Consider the following 15,735-nt stretch of genomic DNA (forward strand, 5'->3'; position numbering starts at 1 on the left):
GAGAACCAAGAACACCATTGCAGTTTCAGGCCCAAAAAAGTATAAATAGTGAATTGAGGAGAGGAATGTGGAAGGATGGGACTTCATAATCTGAAGCTGTAATTGGACAATTAACCCCAATATGGAAATGGACCAAAACTTATAAAAGTGTGAAAACGTGTGACCATCGTCCATCTTGGGTGTAGCCTCATTCAGACTCTTGTACTGCCCAAGGTGTAGCCCTTGAAGGCCATTTTAATAAATACCTATTTTATTTCTTTTACACTGTCTAGCCTCTGTTCCAGGTAGCCTCTCAAGGCATCAACATCCTAACTCGGGAAAAAAACAAATTGCACATTGGCAGTGGATGAAGATTCTCCTTTTATTTTAAAACCTCTGTAAAATCAGAGCAAAGGGACAATTCCAGCATTCAGCCAATTTAATTAGCGATTTCAGAGTAATCATAGTAATGAGCCAAGTCAGCAAAGATGTCATTTGGGTTCCTGCAGTTCAGATTGCAAAAACAAGCATTGATCCACAAAATTTTCCAGGAAAACTCAGTTTCATCTGGGCACTGAAACCTCACTTCAATAGTCTTGGACTTGTAGGGTGTGCAGCACCTGTTGTCTGTGCAGACACCACAGTATTTGGGCCTGTATGGACTTTTGCTCACACATCCAGAGATGGTGTAGTTCATGGGTTCATTCGCCCTGTAGACAGCCAAGCATTTCTTCCCAGGCTAAATCAGAGAAGAAAATAAAAACAAAGAGGTTAATATTCAGTGCTGATACAGGTAGAACATAAAACCCACCTTGCTCTTTACAACTACCTGAAAGGAGGATGTGGCAAGGAAGGGGAGATCGAGGGTACAGGGGCTCAGCCCCTTCTACCAGATAAACAGTTTAGGACAAAGAGAAATGGCTTCAAATTGTGCCATGAGAGGTTCAGGTTAGATATCAGGAAAAATTGCTTCTCTGAAAGAGCAGTTAAGTATTTGAAAAAGCTACCCAGGGAAGTGATGGAGTCACCATCTCTGGAAGTATTCAAAAACCAAGTAGATGTGGCACTTTGCAGTGTGGTTTACCAAGCATGGTTGTATCAGTCAAAGGTTGGTCTTACTGGTCTTGGACATCCTTTCCAACTTTAAGGATTCTATTATTCTATTATATTCTATCCTATGATTCCTGTGTTTAAAGGGATTTGTAGCTGTTAGGAAGACTTTTACGGCCCTGACCTAGGTGGTGTGAAAGATTTTCATGTTTGCACATATGAACCCAAAAGCTGCAATAGGATACTTGTATAATAGATTTCATAGCCATGACCAGACATGCAGCACTGCTTTTCTGCCAGCTGAGTCCAGGGCTGTCCGAGCCAGCATCGAGCACAGCAGGCTTGGCTTGGCTTTCCTTGCAAGGACCTTTTGGCTGGAGCTAAAACTCTCAGGGAAAGGTTTCCATACCGGCACAGGCAGGACACATTTTGGAACCCTCTGCAGCACAGTAAGTCCATGTACAAGTGCAGCCTCATGAGGCCCAAATGCTGCCAAACAAAAGCTGACTCAGAGTCCAGCTAAAAGAATGTACAATGAAACAGTTCCCACCTTGATGTGCTGGGTTATATCCACCTCACAGGGCCTCATGTTGCACAGGCGGCTTTCCTTCAGGAGCCGGCACTGGTCGTTGTCGTTGGAAATCCTGGTGGAGATGCCCAGCCCACAGGTCTTTGAGCAGGGACTCCAGGGCGAGGTGTGCACAATGCAGTTCTTCTGCCAGGCTTCATCCTCTCCCTCGTATGCTGCGGACACAGATTAACCCCACATTATTCAGCCTGGGCAGCTTTACATATTAAACACCCTCTCCCCAGCTCATTGCACATTCAGGCCACTAACCCAAATAATTAAACCACAGCGAAGTGGCTCAGCATTCCTGTGAACTCCCTCATCCCACCCCCTTTGTGCTGACCTACTTGTGTCAGACTCTCCATCGCTGTGAGTGCTCGGGGCCAGGGCTCATTCCTTTATTCCCCTTCACAGCCTCATACAAGGGGGTCCTTGTCTGGGACCCCCAGGTGCTGCCACAATATAAACAATTACAGAAGCCTGAGCCAGGGGGAGGAGAAAGGGGATGAGATCTCACCATGGAGGTTTATTTCTGAGCCCATTCAATTGGTTCCCTGTAGCAGAAAGTGGTCAACAGACTCTGCTGGATGGCAGAGGCCTTGGGAAGCAGCCACAGCCTTTCACTGGGAGGAAGAACAGCTTCAATAGCTCTCAGAGAGCTCAGCAGCCATTTGAAGAAAGGGTGGGCTCTGTTCTGAAAGCAGCCAACAACCCCAGTTATGGTTCTGTCCCAGCCTCAGCCAAAGACCCCACTGCTTTACAGCTCACAGGACAGTCCACAGGCAAAACTCTGATAGAAACTGCTGCATTGAGCTTGCTCAGTGTTATTATTATATTAACTATTCTATTTATTGTAATAAATGCTAGTCTGACTTCTATAAGACTTCTTCTTACAGGAGAAAAGTCAAGAAAGCAAAGCTGTGTTTTTTCCGTTTTGGGACACAGGCCATGTGGACATAAGGCCAGTTTGGTAATAGATGTTTTGAATTTGAACCCACCCTGGATTTCAGAACTATCAGGGACAGAGAAGTGGGGTTAAACACTTGGTGGTTTAAACTCACAAATGAAGACCAAGGCTTTGTTTTGTGCAACAAAAGTACAGACTGAGGTTTGGGAAAAAACTCTTACCACCAAGGAGCCAAAATATTTGTTTACAACAATCCTATCCCTCCTTGAGCTCTGCTTTTGTGAGATGGTCTCACATTAGCCACATGGAGCTAATGTGGTTAATGTCACTACAGTGTGTCACATGGCATTTTGACAATAAATTTAAGACATATGGCAAGTTGAGTCCATCTTAATCGTTTGGTATCATGTTTGAGGCAAATGATACCGTCTCTGTGCAGTGGGCTATGGGATTGTTACTATAAATGTGAGTGTGAGGACAGAACATTTAATGATGCCATCAGTTCAGAACTGATGAAAAGTTGTACTACCACAAAGACAACTTAGCCCAACTCACAGTGGAATTTCTACACAATAACTGCCTTCAAGATGTTGTGTAAATTTGAAACTCTTAAGATATAGGGGCTTTAAAATTGTACTACAATAGCAATATAAACTGGACAGAAAGCCTCGGTCCCAAATTAAACTGAATCCATTCTCTTTCCCAGAGGGTCCAGACTGAGGGAAAAAAAATAAAAATGAAGAATTAAAAAGGACTTTGGACATCTTCAAAGTTCCAGCAGATGTGTTCTTGAAATGGGGCTTTGTCACACAGAATTCCAGGATGGTTGCACAAGCATGTTTGATGAATATCATATTCACAGAATTGTGGCATGGCTTGGGTTGGAAAGGACCTATTAAGATCATCTCAGTCAAACTCCCCTGCCATGGGCAGGGATAGCACCCACTAGATCAGGTTGTTCAGGGCCCCTCCAGACTGGCCTTGAACACATCCAGGGATGAGGCATCCAGATCCATACTGCTGCCAATGAGTTCCACTGGTGTTTGCCTGTCCTGTTCTTCAACATGAGCTGTGTGGGAGCCTCTGCCTCTCTCACAAAGGTCAGACACCTTCCAGGTCTGGCAGTACAAGCTGCTACTTTTCCTGTAGGCTCTGCCAGATGGCAAAGGAGAGACCTGCCTCATTCCCGCCATACCTGCGGAGGAGATGTGACGCGGAGATGTCTTCCTGATTTTCCTGGAGTCATCACAAACCCACTGCTCGCAGCACTTCCCTGCCATCTTAATCAGCTTTGGGTTTGGGCACCAGACAAGTGGAGGACGTGAGTTTATGCACATGGGAACACAGCCCACAGCCCCATTAATGCACGTGCAGTTGTATTTGCAGTTGGGCTGAAATGTCTCCCCGTTCTTATACCTGACACCATTGAGGACACATCCTACACCAACAATCTCTGAAAAGAAAGAGAAAGAGAGAAAAACACACAGAGCACCATTAAAATAATGCTGGCAACAAACAGCTCTGATGTGTTCCTTCACCAAGCTGATCTCTGGGCTGGCAGTGCTGTGGAGCGGCATGTTCAGCCTGATGCTGAGCCAAGTGTAGTCACACCATCTAGGAAACTTTCCATTCTAAATCACAGCAAAAAAAGAGAACCTTTTAATGCTTCAATGAAAAAATAAGTTAGAATATAAAACAAGTTTTGTTCACAAATTCTTACTTAATTAAAATGAAAACATTTCATAGCATGGTGGTAGGAATTACTCACAGGGGGAGAAATCAAAGTAATTAAAAAAGATATTTAGTAAATTTTAGGTTTTCAGAGACATATGAGGGGACTTCATGGAGTTGCACACATGACACAGCTGTTCTCAGCACTTGTGTATGTCTGAAACAAAAGGAGAGGACAAACAAGGTAGCAAAAGGAGCACCTAAATTGCACTGGATTCCTCGGTTTAGGAAACTGGATCTTACCCAGTTTATCACAGAGCAGTTTTCTTGGAAAATTAAATACACGTTATAAAACCACAAAAATAAATATTTGATGCATATTTTTTATCTAAAATCACTTTAAAAAGTCAAGCCTTTTGATTGTCCATGAACAGTAATCACAGAGCAGCATTTTTTGTTTGTTTGTTTCACATTATAGACAGTTATTTGGAAGCAGTGGCTTCCAGTGGAAAATTCAAACTTTAGTTTCTTGTTTGGTCACATGGAGGCACTGCACACGCACTGGTTGGGTTGCTTATGTTTTGAGTCTGGTCAGAAATGGAGCTGCTTCAGGAAAACACAAATTGAAATGCTGGATTAAAATTCTGCAATGTCTTCTTATTTTTGAACCAGCTGAATGAAAACATCAAGCACAAATCCCATCTTCTGCACAAAAATGAGAGCTGTTGGAATTTCAAGCACAGATCTAGATCTCCAGTCCATGCTCAGCTCCAATTTCTGTAATGCTTAAGCCTTTGTGCTGAAAAGGCAATCACTCAGTACCGGAGCTGGGCCTGAGAATTCAGAGACTTCTAGGTATGCACACAGATTATGACAATTCAAAAAAATGCTGTATCTTCTGGTGTTTTCCTACAAGCATATTCCTCCTGGATTATGTTACCTTAGTCTCCTGCAGGTCTCATAAACCAAGAGGTCCTCCATGGGAACATCCCCAAACACAGACAAAGGAGCTGTCGAACACCTTTATAAAGAACCTCCCTGAGTCTGCATTAAAATAAAGTGATTTGGAGGCACATCCCTATTCCCAGCCCCACATGCACAACACCTGCCTCACCCCCTGGGCCTGTGCTCAGCACCCTGCTGCCTCTGCTTTGCTGCAGAGTAAAGCCAACAACAAAAGGAGAGCGGCAGTGACTCCCAGCAGGTTCCCATTTGATGTCTGTGGAGTTAGATCCTGGGGCACACCTCAGCATGGCAGTCCAGATACAGCCTGAATTTCCCCCAGTTTGACCCCACTTCCTTTCCCAACACATACTCCTAACTCTTTCAGGGTCTTCAGTTGCCATGATGATATTGTTTCTGTAGGCCTTTGCACTGTGGATTCTCTAGATCTAGCTGAAAACATCCATATGCAAAGCCAATTCCTGACAGCAGTCACTCCCCAGCACCCAGCACGGGACTCACAGGAGCTTCCTGTCACCAGGTCAGGACAGAAGCTGGTGGGCTCAGAGTGGGGTGATGCAGCCTTTATATGGCCCAGGGTACAAAAAGAACACATCAGTAGACCCTGTCCTGTACCTCTACCTGGGTGCTGAAAACAAAGGAAAAGCCACAGGGTTCTCTGTCAGTCAGAGACAATCTGCCTTCTTCTTGTTCCCTTCAGCTGTGCACTCCATAATGTCCCTCACCAAACAACCATAAATGTCACATAACAGAGGGTGCATTGTCATGGTAGTAGGGAAGTGAAAGCACAGACTGGGAATCCCTGCAGACCTCCCTGGAAAAGCTGGGGGTCAGTCTTCCCTCAGCACTGTGCTGCTGTGATGTGTGGGAGGACTGCAAAAACCAAAAGATATCCAACTAAGAAAACAATCATTTAAATAAATGAACAAATGCAAAGCAACATGAAGGCCTCTAAAGAGGCCTAGGAAGGCTGATAGCTTTGAGACAACATCCAGCCTGTTTTCCTCTCCCAGCACAGGGCCAGCTGTAGCGCTGTCATTCTTGACAATGTTTGCCTAACCTGCCCTTGCAGACCTCTCATGAATGTTCTACACACACTCCAGACAATGCATTTCAATGATCTCATATCCTCTTTTCTTAACCGTAATCTTTTCTAATCTTGAAAATCACTGTTTAAGCTTACAGCTCCTAGCACGTAACTTCTCTTGTTGTTATTTTGCCTGTATCCTACAAGAATCTGGTTAGACTGCACTTTTTGCATACTTGCTTTCTTTTTTTCTTTTTTTTTTTTTTTTGTGTCTGAGCCAGTGCAAAGACAAGGTCATTTCTTACTAGACTTCCCACCCTTCTGCTGAGTAAGAGCAATGCCTAGTACCACTTCTGTGAGAATCTGCCATCTTATTCTGAACTTCTTAACTCCTCAGACCGGTCCCTTGGGTAACCTCTGCTCATATTCTAAGTTTATTGAAGGTTGTGAGCTTTTTTCCTCTTCTGTGGATCGGTTGTGCTATCAGTCCATCTCACAGTCAGCTCTCCTCCAGATTTCCTTTTACCTTTACATTTTCTCTCAGATCATCTGTTTTTATGTTCCAGCCCAGAAACCCTGGATTTAAATGTTTTTTTCTCGTTTATGAACCCACAGCCATGACCATATGTTCTAATAACATACTAAAAAGCAGCCTTTCAGATCAGCAATCTGTGTGATTGTGCTCATGATCTTTTTTGCTTTTAATCATTCCCAGAGTAATGATTTTCAATAATTTCTGAGTTTTATGAGAGCATCAGATTCCCCTTCATGTTCTGTAACTCAGAACAAGTTAATGCACTCTTAATACATAGAACACTAGCTAACTTCTTTTTGCACTTCTTGAAACACATTCCAGTGTCATGGAACCAAGAAATTCTTCTGTCTCATGACAGTAATGTGACTTTAACCTTTGTAAAGTTAAGGTTTAAACCTCAGTTTGTAACTGACAAGTTCTCATCGGAGATGATTAATTCCTGACCATCTTGACAGGGATCAGACATCCTACAGACCATGTGCTGCCCTTCCAAGTTATTTGCTGTAGGGAATTAGCCAAAATGGTCCCCTTAATGTTATGGTTTTCATGTAGGGGCCCATAAAGCTTGTCTTTAAATCTGGCTGCCTGACCATGTTTCCTTCATCCCCAACCCACTACAGCACCTCTTCCTGTTATAAGTAGTACAGAATAATCTATTTACACATATGGAGACAAAATTAAGTTCTGGTTGGTCTTTGCTCTTGGCTGCAGCCAAATCAAAGGGCAAGAATTCAGATGTCATTTCTCATCCAGCCAACTGCCCTGAGAACAAAGACAGCTACGAGGGAATGGAAGATGATGCACGGAGCAGCTGATGAGAGTGCAGCCAGGTATCTAAAATGAGATAAATCTCAACCCCTGCTCAGACTGACGGGAGCTGCCAGCGTATATCTTAGTCAAAAATATATGTACATCACTTACGTGCACATACTCCTATTTCGTACCTAGGTCTGTCTCCGCTGTAGTCACAGTACAGGCCCCTGTGGAAGTCACAGGTGTCAGCCTCCGTGCAGCTCTCTCCCCGCTGCCTGGCACACGTCTTGCAGCAGTCACAGCCATCTGTCACCAGGCTGACGCCGGCCGCGCACCGCGGTGGGGACTTGGGGCACTGGCAGGGCCACTTGCAGTACTGAGTGCGTGTGTAGGTCTCTGTCGTGGCTGGGACAGTGCTGGTCATGGTGAGGGAAGTCTGGGCAGTGGCCTGCAAACAAAGAAACACAGCTTGGGGAGTGTTACAGAGAAATGGGGGCTGCAAACCCTGTGCTGCTTAGTCCTCAGTTAAAATCCCCTCAGGTCTAATGAGCAAAGAAAAAATCTTCAAGAAACCGGCCTGCAAGTCAGTTCAAAATTTGATAATCAGATAAAAAACTTGATCAAGGTTAGTCAAGGTAGAAAAGAGATTTCATGTAACAGAGTGATGCGATTCCAAGTCACTGTTACTGAGATATTGGAGTACTGGGATGCCACAGTTCATATCAAAACCCACAGAAGGTAGAGGCTCAGTGCTTTCTCAAAACCCTAGACAACAAGCTCTGGATGACATTTAACAGCATCAGCCATGCTTGTGGTGAAAGAAGGGTGAAAATCAGGCAAGTGACAAAGCAAAGGTTTCATTTTTCTAAAAAAAAAAATGAAAACCTGTGCTATATATGGGGGTCAAGCAGGGCACAGTATCTTGGGCACAGAAACAAATGGAGTTATTCACATGGTGTCAACAGCAGAAGGAACACAGCACTACTTGGGCACACTTGGTCTAGAAACCCTTTCTAGTTCTGCAAAAAATAAGTATGTAACCCTAAAAACTTCAAACAAGGAAAGTCAGACTCTAGAAACTGCTAAGGCAATTCCATCCATTGCTGCCTTCCCTGTACTGTACTTTATATCCCCAGTGTTTTGTCCTCTTTGCAGTTTGAGATATCTCAAACAAAAGGTTTTCCAAAAACTCTCCATGAAGTAAATGCCTCACCCAAGAGTTTGTGGGAAAAGAATTAGGACCCCACAGCTGGTGAGCTATCTGTCAGGATATCTCTGCAAAGACCCTTACTGTCTTTTACAGTTTCTTTGTTAGCAGGCTCAGATTTTATTATTCATTTTTATATTTTATTTTATTCATATTTTATTTTATTCATTTCTAAGCTTGCTACTGCTGCATCTGAAGGGTTATTTAAATATCTTGGTAACTGGTTATCCTATATTTAGAATACTAAATTGTGAACACATTGCTAATCACTGCCAAATAGACAATGTGTTTGCTCTGGGCATAATTCCCAATTCCATTAACGCCCCCTTTACAAACAGTTGGCATTAAAGTTGGCTTTAAAACACCTTTAAACTCCTGTTTAAACTAAAACATACCAATATAATTTACTCCCACTTTAAGGCTTCTTGATGCTGTCAGAGTTGTTAAAAGAGGAGCATTCAGATCGATGAAAAGCCCTGGCCTTTTAATCTTAGGATTTTTCATTCCACTCACAATCATTTGAGTAGGTGCAATAATCTGCCACTTGAGAAGAGAGGCCTCCTCGAGTGCAATAAACCTATTTACTTTGCTGCTGATCATTTTAAAAAGTGCTTAATAATCAGATCCAGATACACAGACAAAAGTCACACAGCTATTTAAAGAGCTCATTGCCACAGCCCAGCCCTGTAAGTAAATCCCTCTACTGTCCCTTGTTCCTATTGTCAGCATGAGCAAGCAAACAGCTTCTCCCTGTGCAGCTATGAAAGCGTCTGTGAGCCAGCACACGTAGCAAAGAGGAGCCCTCATACTCCTGTGGGCTTAGTTAATATGTGAAGGGCTGAGGCTAAATTCCTGTAAAGCACAGAATAGCTGGGAGACATTTGGTGGCTTGTGATAAACAGGAGTTTTGAGTTATTCAACAGCCCTTCCTCTAGGCCTGACACCTGAGCTGGCCAGGGAGGCCTTTCCAGTGTCCTTACACTGAGGAACTTTTGTGGCTGGCTGAATTTTCCAGTGGTGTGGCTGAGTCCATTGGATGAACACAGTGTGGGCTACATGAGCACCTTCAGATAACCGGTGTGGACAGGCATTGAAGCACTATCACTCCTGGGTTTTACAAACAGGGAAGGCATAGAGTGATGGAGCTGGCATCATGTCCTAGGCTCCATCACCAGCTAAGCAAAACCCAGACTTTGGAAACTGTTGTCCACTGGAGTCTTTAAAAGTGCACAACCTGTACAACCTTGCAGGCTCTCCTCCTCTCCCTTCCTAAGTCCCTCAGACTTTCACTATGGGAAAAAACATTCTGTAGATTAATAAAATTATTTGATTTCCCATTTCCAAGGTCAGCTGTCATCACTGGAATACTTAAGTCTCTTTGGAAAAGTCATTCAGCCCTACTACTTCAATGACCCAGAAAATTTTAGAAAATAAACCCTTCCATTTAATGAGTATGTTGGTTAAATCATCATGACTAATGCTTTCCATAAGTGCTATGAACAGGAAATCGCACTGTAAGAGCATTCCCTAATGGCCATCCTTCACTAGAAAAAAACACCAAACAAACAAAAAATCTGCCCATGTAGTTTAAGGTTTCAGGAATCATGTATTTAGGGTCAATATAATGCATAGCAGGACAATGATTTTGTAAGAAATCTGAAACAAGAGCAAAGAGAAAATGAACACCAAAAGTCACAGTAGTGGGGATTTGACAAGCTTACTTAAAAATGTCAGAAAGTTAAAAGAATATGTCTGTTAGGAAATTAATTTTCCCAAGTACTGGTAATTAACCTGTTTCATTTAATTGTTCTGGGATCTCAGAGTCTGCAGATTTGCTACCTTGGATGCCAAGGAGAAAATATTAGACCAAAATTATTCATGAGTTCTAATTTTTCTGCTGTTGGAGAGACAAGCCTATTCTCATTAAAACAAGATGAAGGTTTTCTCACCCTGCTATGCCTGATAACTCTCTATTAAAGTCACTCCTGATTTAAGCTTGGCAAGCTCCAAAATTACTTTATTTTTGCATTTGCAGAGCAGATTGCTAGCAACAATTTCCAGCTAATTTCTGTCTTCACATTCAAGAGTAGAGAAGGAGAAAATAAAAAAAATTACCCACTGTCTGCCATAACCACAAGCTCAGTATTTTTAATAGCCAGGAGTTTTACTACAAAGTTTCAAGATACAAAATGGATAGCAGCCTTTTAGCAGCACATTCTTCCTACTGGAAACATATATTTTCCATCTGTTGAAAAATACTACAATTGTAAATATGTTTTAGTTTTGAAAACTGGAAGAACCAAGCTCTGGTGTTGAAATCAGTGTATATAGCCCAAACTACATGTTAGGCAGATTTAGTGCAGCACTTTTACATAATACATGAGAAGCCTCTACCTTTGCATTAGAGCAGCAAAATATCACAATATACTCCTTTACTTCCGGCTTTTACAGACACTTAAAAATATATTCATATGTATTGATTTTATTGTTTCAGTGCTGCAAGATCTTACTCTTAAACCCTTTTTCTTTCAAGTATTTTTCTCTTCAGTTGGGTGAAGGTTGGGTGAAGCTACCCCTGTTTTTCCTTTCCGGTTTATTGATGGGAAATGTTCAAACAGGATGACTTTTAAATTGGATTCCTCTGGCTGCCAAGAGAGCTGGAGAAGTGGTTCCATAGTAGCAGAAACCTTAGTACTTTATCAGCTTACACTGTTTTCTCCTTGGTGGTAATTTAGTCTCAAAGGAAAACATTTTTATTTCAGTCAGAGCTGCCCAAGCTGTGTCTCGCAGGATACATGTTGTTGGGTGGACTATATTTAATTTCTCACAGTAGAATACATTAAAGAAATATTTTTAACCTACATTTCTGATACTGCCCTTCTGAGCAAATGCCAGATGTTGTTGATGGAGGGATAGGATGTGATCTGGATTATCCTGTTCTCTGACATATTCACAAGTGAAAATTATTAGTGAGGAAATTTTATTAAAACATTTTCTGTACTACAAGGTCTGACAACGTCATCCTGTCTCTGTTTAGATGTAACTCCAGATTTGGAGTTTGACTGTTCTAAACAAGAGCACTGAAGTTAAAACCACAATTTTATTCAGACACTTTGGGACGCATCTCCTCGGAAAGGGCTGAGCATTTGTACATAAAGACATCTGCTTTCCCCTGGTTCCACCTGCTGGCTGAACTACTGAGACAGCACAAGCAGAAATGCCTGTAGAGTCAATTCCAGTTCCAGTAACCGACCTAAGTATTCCCATTTCCCAAAATTATTTTAAATGCATCCCAGGAGACTCATGCCCATTCCCAGAGTTTCTAACACTGACCTGATGTAGCACATTCCCAGGGGAACACAGCATCTGCAGCTCAATAAATAAGTAAAAAAATGAAAAGACTAAATGGAATATATAGAATCTATTAAATAAAGCCACATACCCTTCCATCCCTCAGCTGTATTTCTGGGCAAGCATAGAGATTGCTTAGCTTCATCCCAGAACTGACAGAAGTTAAAAACTCATAATGCTTGTCAGAGAGATGGCAATGTAAAACAGGACCTGGCTTACATCAGTGGGCTTAAGTCAGGCCCTTAGGGTAGAAGTTTGGTCTTGATTTTGTTCAGCTAAAACTTCTGTGCTGAATATTTCTGAATATTTGCATTATTATTGTACCCAAAACAGATGGGTTAACAGAGAGCCAGTTCTTACAGGGAGATCAGCAGTAATCACAGTACCATCAGGACTTCCTCGCTGCTAAACTCTTGCAACAAATCCCTAAGCCCCCATGAATGCTCATAAACTGTCACAAGCTAATGCTAGGGACAAGTAGCATCAGGACAGAGATATAAATCAGATTCTGCAGGACACGTAATTTAATGGTCAGAGTAAAATATGATTATGCAGGGGTCAGCTTCCCCATGCATAAGGTTCTAGATATCTTATTAAAATTGATCCCAGACATGAAATCTCCTGGACAAATTGTGAAATAACAGACTCTGAATCCAGAAAAGATAGTTTTAAAGATATCAGGTGCCAGCTGGACTTATTCTTGCTGTGCATGGTAGGTTGAGCAGAAAGGAACATTCTTCATGAAGCAAAACATTCAATAGCTTAAGAAAATAAAATATCTCCAGTGAGCAACCATTATATGTCTGTGGATCCATGAATGATGAGCGAAAAGCTTCCCATAACTTTATTTTGGGAAATGTATCTGTGGGAAGAATGTGGACAGATGTTTGGAATAGTCTTTTCTAACTCAGTTTAGACAACTACAGAGTAAAGATTACATACATTCATCTCTTTGCCAAAAAATTGCTTATACTGGCAAACTCAGTGTGACCTCCCATTTTCTTAATATTTTTCCATGGAGTATTCAGAGGGAAAACTTCTCTGTTGGAAAGCAACCTGATGTTTTATAGCTGTTGCCCCAGTAGAAGCACTTACTTAGAACAGGAGGACCTAAAAGTGTTTGGGCATCATTAACAAATTGACACTGTCACCACTGACTCCACAAATAGAGATATTAAACAGCACAATTTCTGTGCCTTATGAGCATTTTAATATCTTGTGCTACAATGAGCTCATCCCATGAAACAAGCTTGAACTGAGTCTGAAAAATAACAGGGAACATGTGGAGCACCAATGAGAAATGTCTCCAGAAGGTACAAGCAGACAGACTTCAGTTTTAGGAAAGGGAAAATGCATGTAGTCCATCCAAGATGAGAGTCTGAAACCATCCTAAAGCTGTAAAGTACAAGATATGGCTGAATCAGCCAAAAGCTGGGTAGCAAAACCAGTATCAGTTCCAGCTGCCAGACAAGAGCAGTCTGCTCTTGCAGAGGTTTTACTTTACAAGTGGCCTTGCTCTGCATTTGCTTATCTCCTTTTCAGTCATAACTTTGAAATCAAAAGGAAGATACATTTCTTTCTCTCTTGGGGACATTCTTTCATGCTGTGCCTAAAAAGTAAAGAAAAATTAAAAATCTCCATTTATTTGTTTGCTTGGTTGTGGTGTTTTTTTCCCCATGGCAAGAACAGTGAAGATTTTGTTAAGTTCTTCAAAACTATCTTAGTTTTCATATTTTTTTTTAAATAAAAATATAAATATGCATTTTCAAGTATCCTGAATTTTCTGTTTATATTCCAATGCAGAGAATTTTGACTTAAAACAACTTTTCATTTTTAAATCTCAATGTTATTTAAATTCTCTAATCTGAAACAATTTGCTTTGCCTAATATCTGCTCTTCTCTGGAGCTGCTAATTAACATATGAAGTCATGCATCCCTAATTCCCTTAAATAGCAATTTTCCCTCCGTATCAAGTTTCCACAACTATTTCTCTCTAGCTCTGAATTTTTGAGTTGGTCACTTTATTTTCCAGCTATCAAAGTTTCTTCTTCCTTGAAATTCATATTAAGTGGTCTCATTTTGCAATTGTTATGCTAATAAGTTTATTTAGATGCAATATGGAAAAGAATCTGGTCTTGGGAGATATCAGTAGATCAATTAATTTCCTGGACTACTGTCTTGAACCCTCACTTCAAATGGTGTATCTGGGAATTTTCAGTCTAGAGCATGGCAACCAAGATGGTCAGAAACCAAAAGGAGAAGACACTGAGGGAGCTGGGCTGCTCTCAGTCCACTCTGCCCAGTGGTAGCAGAGGGTAAAACAATGGGGAGAAGCCACAAAATAAAGCTGGGGAGATTCTGAACACAGCTTCTTTACTAGCAGAGCAGTGCAGCAGCAGGACAGGCTGTCCAGGCAGGCTCTGGATTCCCCATCCTCAGGTGATGCACTCAGACCTCCACAGGCATTCCTGGCAGCCTGTGCATGCACACCTTGCCAAATCCACATGTGAAAAACACCTTCAAACCCAAACCACCTGCAAGGCACCTTCCCCAATTCATTTCTGCCTTCTGCCTCCTAAAGTCTGCTTATGGCTCAGGGAATAAAAACTGATCTATTTGTTAAATGGTGCACATAATGCAGACAAAACAATTCTATTTTTCAGGACCCACCCCATCTCCTATCATAAGCCCACCCAAACAAAAGCTATTTGACAGATTATTATTATTTTCTTTGATAACAGGAAACATACCATAAATCTGGTTTTGTAGCTAGAAGATTTCAAGATAACAGAAGGAAAAAGAATCTGCTGCTACTGCTACTTTAATGGCCCCTTTGGAACACACGGTGCGCATGGCTTCATCCAAAAAGCATAGCTGCCATTTAATACAGTGTTGTATCATTATATCAAAGCCACCTCAAGACTCTCAATGAAAGATGAGCAGCCTTTGCACAGCTACATCCCTGTGGTTAAGTAAAAAACAGATGGAGCCTACAACTTGTCTGAATAAACAGCAGCATTTCCAGATATTCCCATCACAAACAGATACTTTGGGCCAAGTGTGGCATATTTTGGTAACAGTGGCTCATAGTATGTTATGAGATCTGCTAGACAGAAAATACAGACTGAAGATATAGGTCAGCATCATCCCTAGGGCAAATAGAAGATGCCAGACTTCTACATACTTGAGGAGGACCTGAAACTAATTCAGAGTCTGATTGCAGAACATTATGATCCATCTTGAAGTGGTATGTGTTATCTCACCCTCTGCCAGGCAAAATCATGGCAAAAGTCTCTTGTAGCATCTGCAGTGAGCTGGTTCTGTGTGTGCAAAAGGGTCAGTGAAGCAGCAGTTGTACATTTGAAGCAAAGGCATCCAAAGCACAGTGCATGGTCCCCTGATCTGGGTGTCATCTGGCCATAATTCTGTGAGAAAAGCAGCTTCTCTTCACAGAATCATGGAATCCAAATGTTCACCCAGACTTTAACTAGTGTCTGTGGCTCTTTCTAGAAAACCAAACCAGGGAAGCAGAGAAACATGGAGTGGGAGAGGAGTATCATCAGATTTTATCTTACACCAAGCAGGGGAAAAGAATAATGGCAAGAGTGCAATTCTAAGTACTAGCAATGGCAAACTCCATCCACATGATTGCCGTGTTGTGCTTGCAAGGACAAGACTTGCACCTTGGTCTCCACCACAGCTCAGCTCAGCTGGTGATACTTTC

The 15,735-nt window shown here is 41.9% G+C and overlaps 1 protein-coding gene across 2 annotated transcripts in view; it reads right to left on the minus strand.

The window, feature by feature from the left end:
- Nucleotides 1–347: 347 nt before the first annotated feature.
- Nucleotides 348–15,735, minus strand: part of CCN4 (cellular communication network factor 4) — a 33,774-nt gene continuing 18,386 nt past the window's right edge. The window contains exons 2-5 of one of the 2 annotated variants that reach the window (XM_005516897.2): nucleotides 7,622–7,901; nucleotides 3,700–3,957; nucleotides 1,580–1,773; nucleotides 348–718 (exon numbers count right to left, since the gene is read on the minus strand). In XM_005516897.2, coding sequence (XP_005516954.2) covers nucleotides 419–718; nucleotides 1,580–1,773; nucleotides 3,700–3,957; nucleotides 7,622–7,901 — 1,032 coding nt within the window. In that variant the 3' untranslated portion in view covers nucleotides 348–418. Of the gene's footprint in view, nucleotides 719–1,579; nucleotides 1,774–3,699; nucleotides 3,958–7,621; nucleotides 7,902–15,735 lie in introns of those variants that run through there. The other variant, XM_088057972.1, reaches the window with a different exon arrangement.

The sequence above is a fragment of the Pseudopodoces humilis genome, chromosome 1 (genome assembly GCF_049639895.1).
Source record: "Pseudopodoces humilis isolate 2021_Gansu_Grassland_sample_001 chromosome 1, ASM4963989v1, whole genome shotgun sequence".
Lineage (NCBI taxonomy): Eukaryota > Metazoa > Chordata > Aves > Passeriformes > Paridae > Pseudopodoces > Pseudopodoces humilis.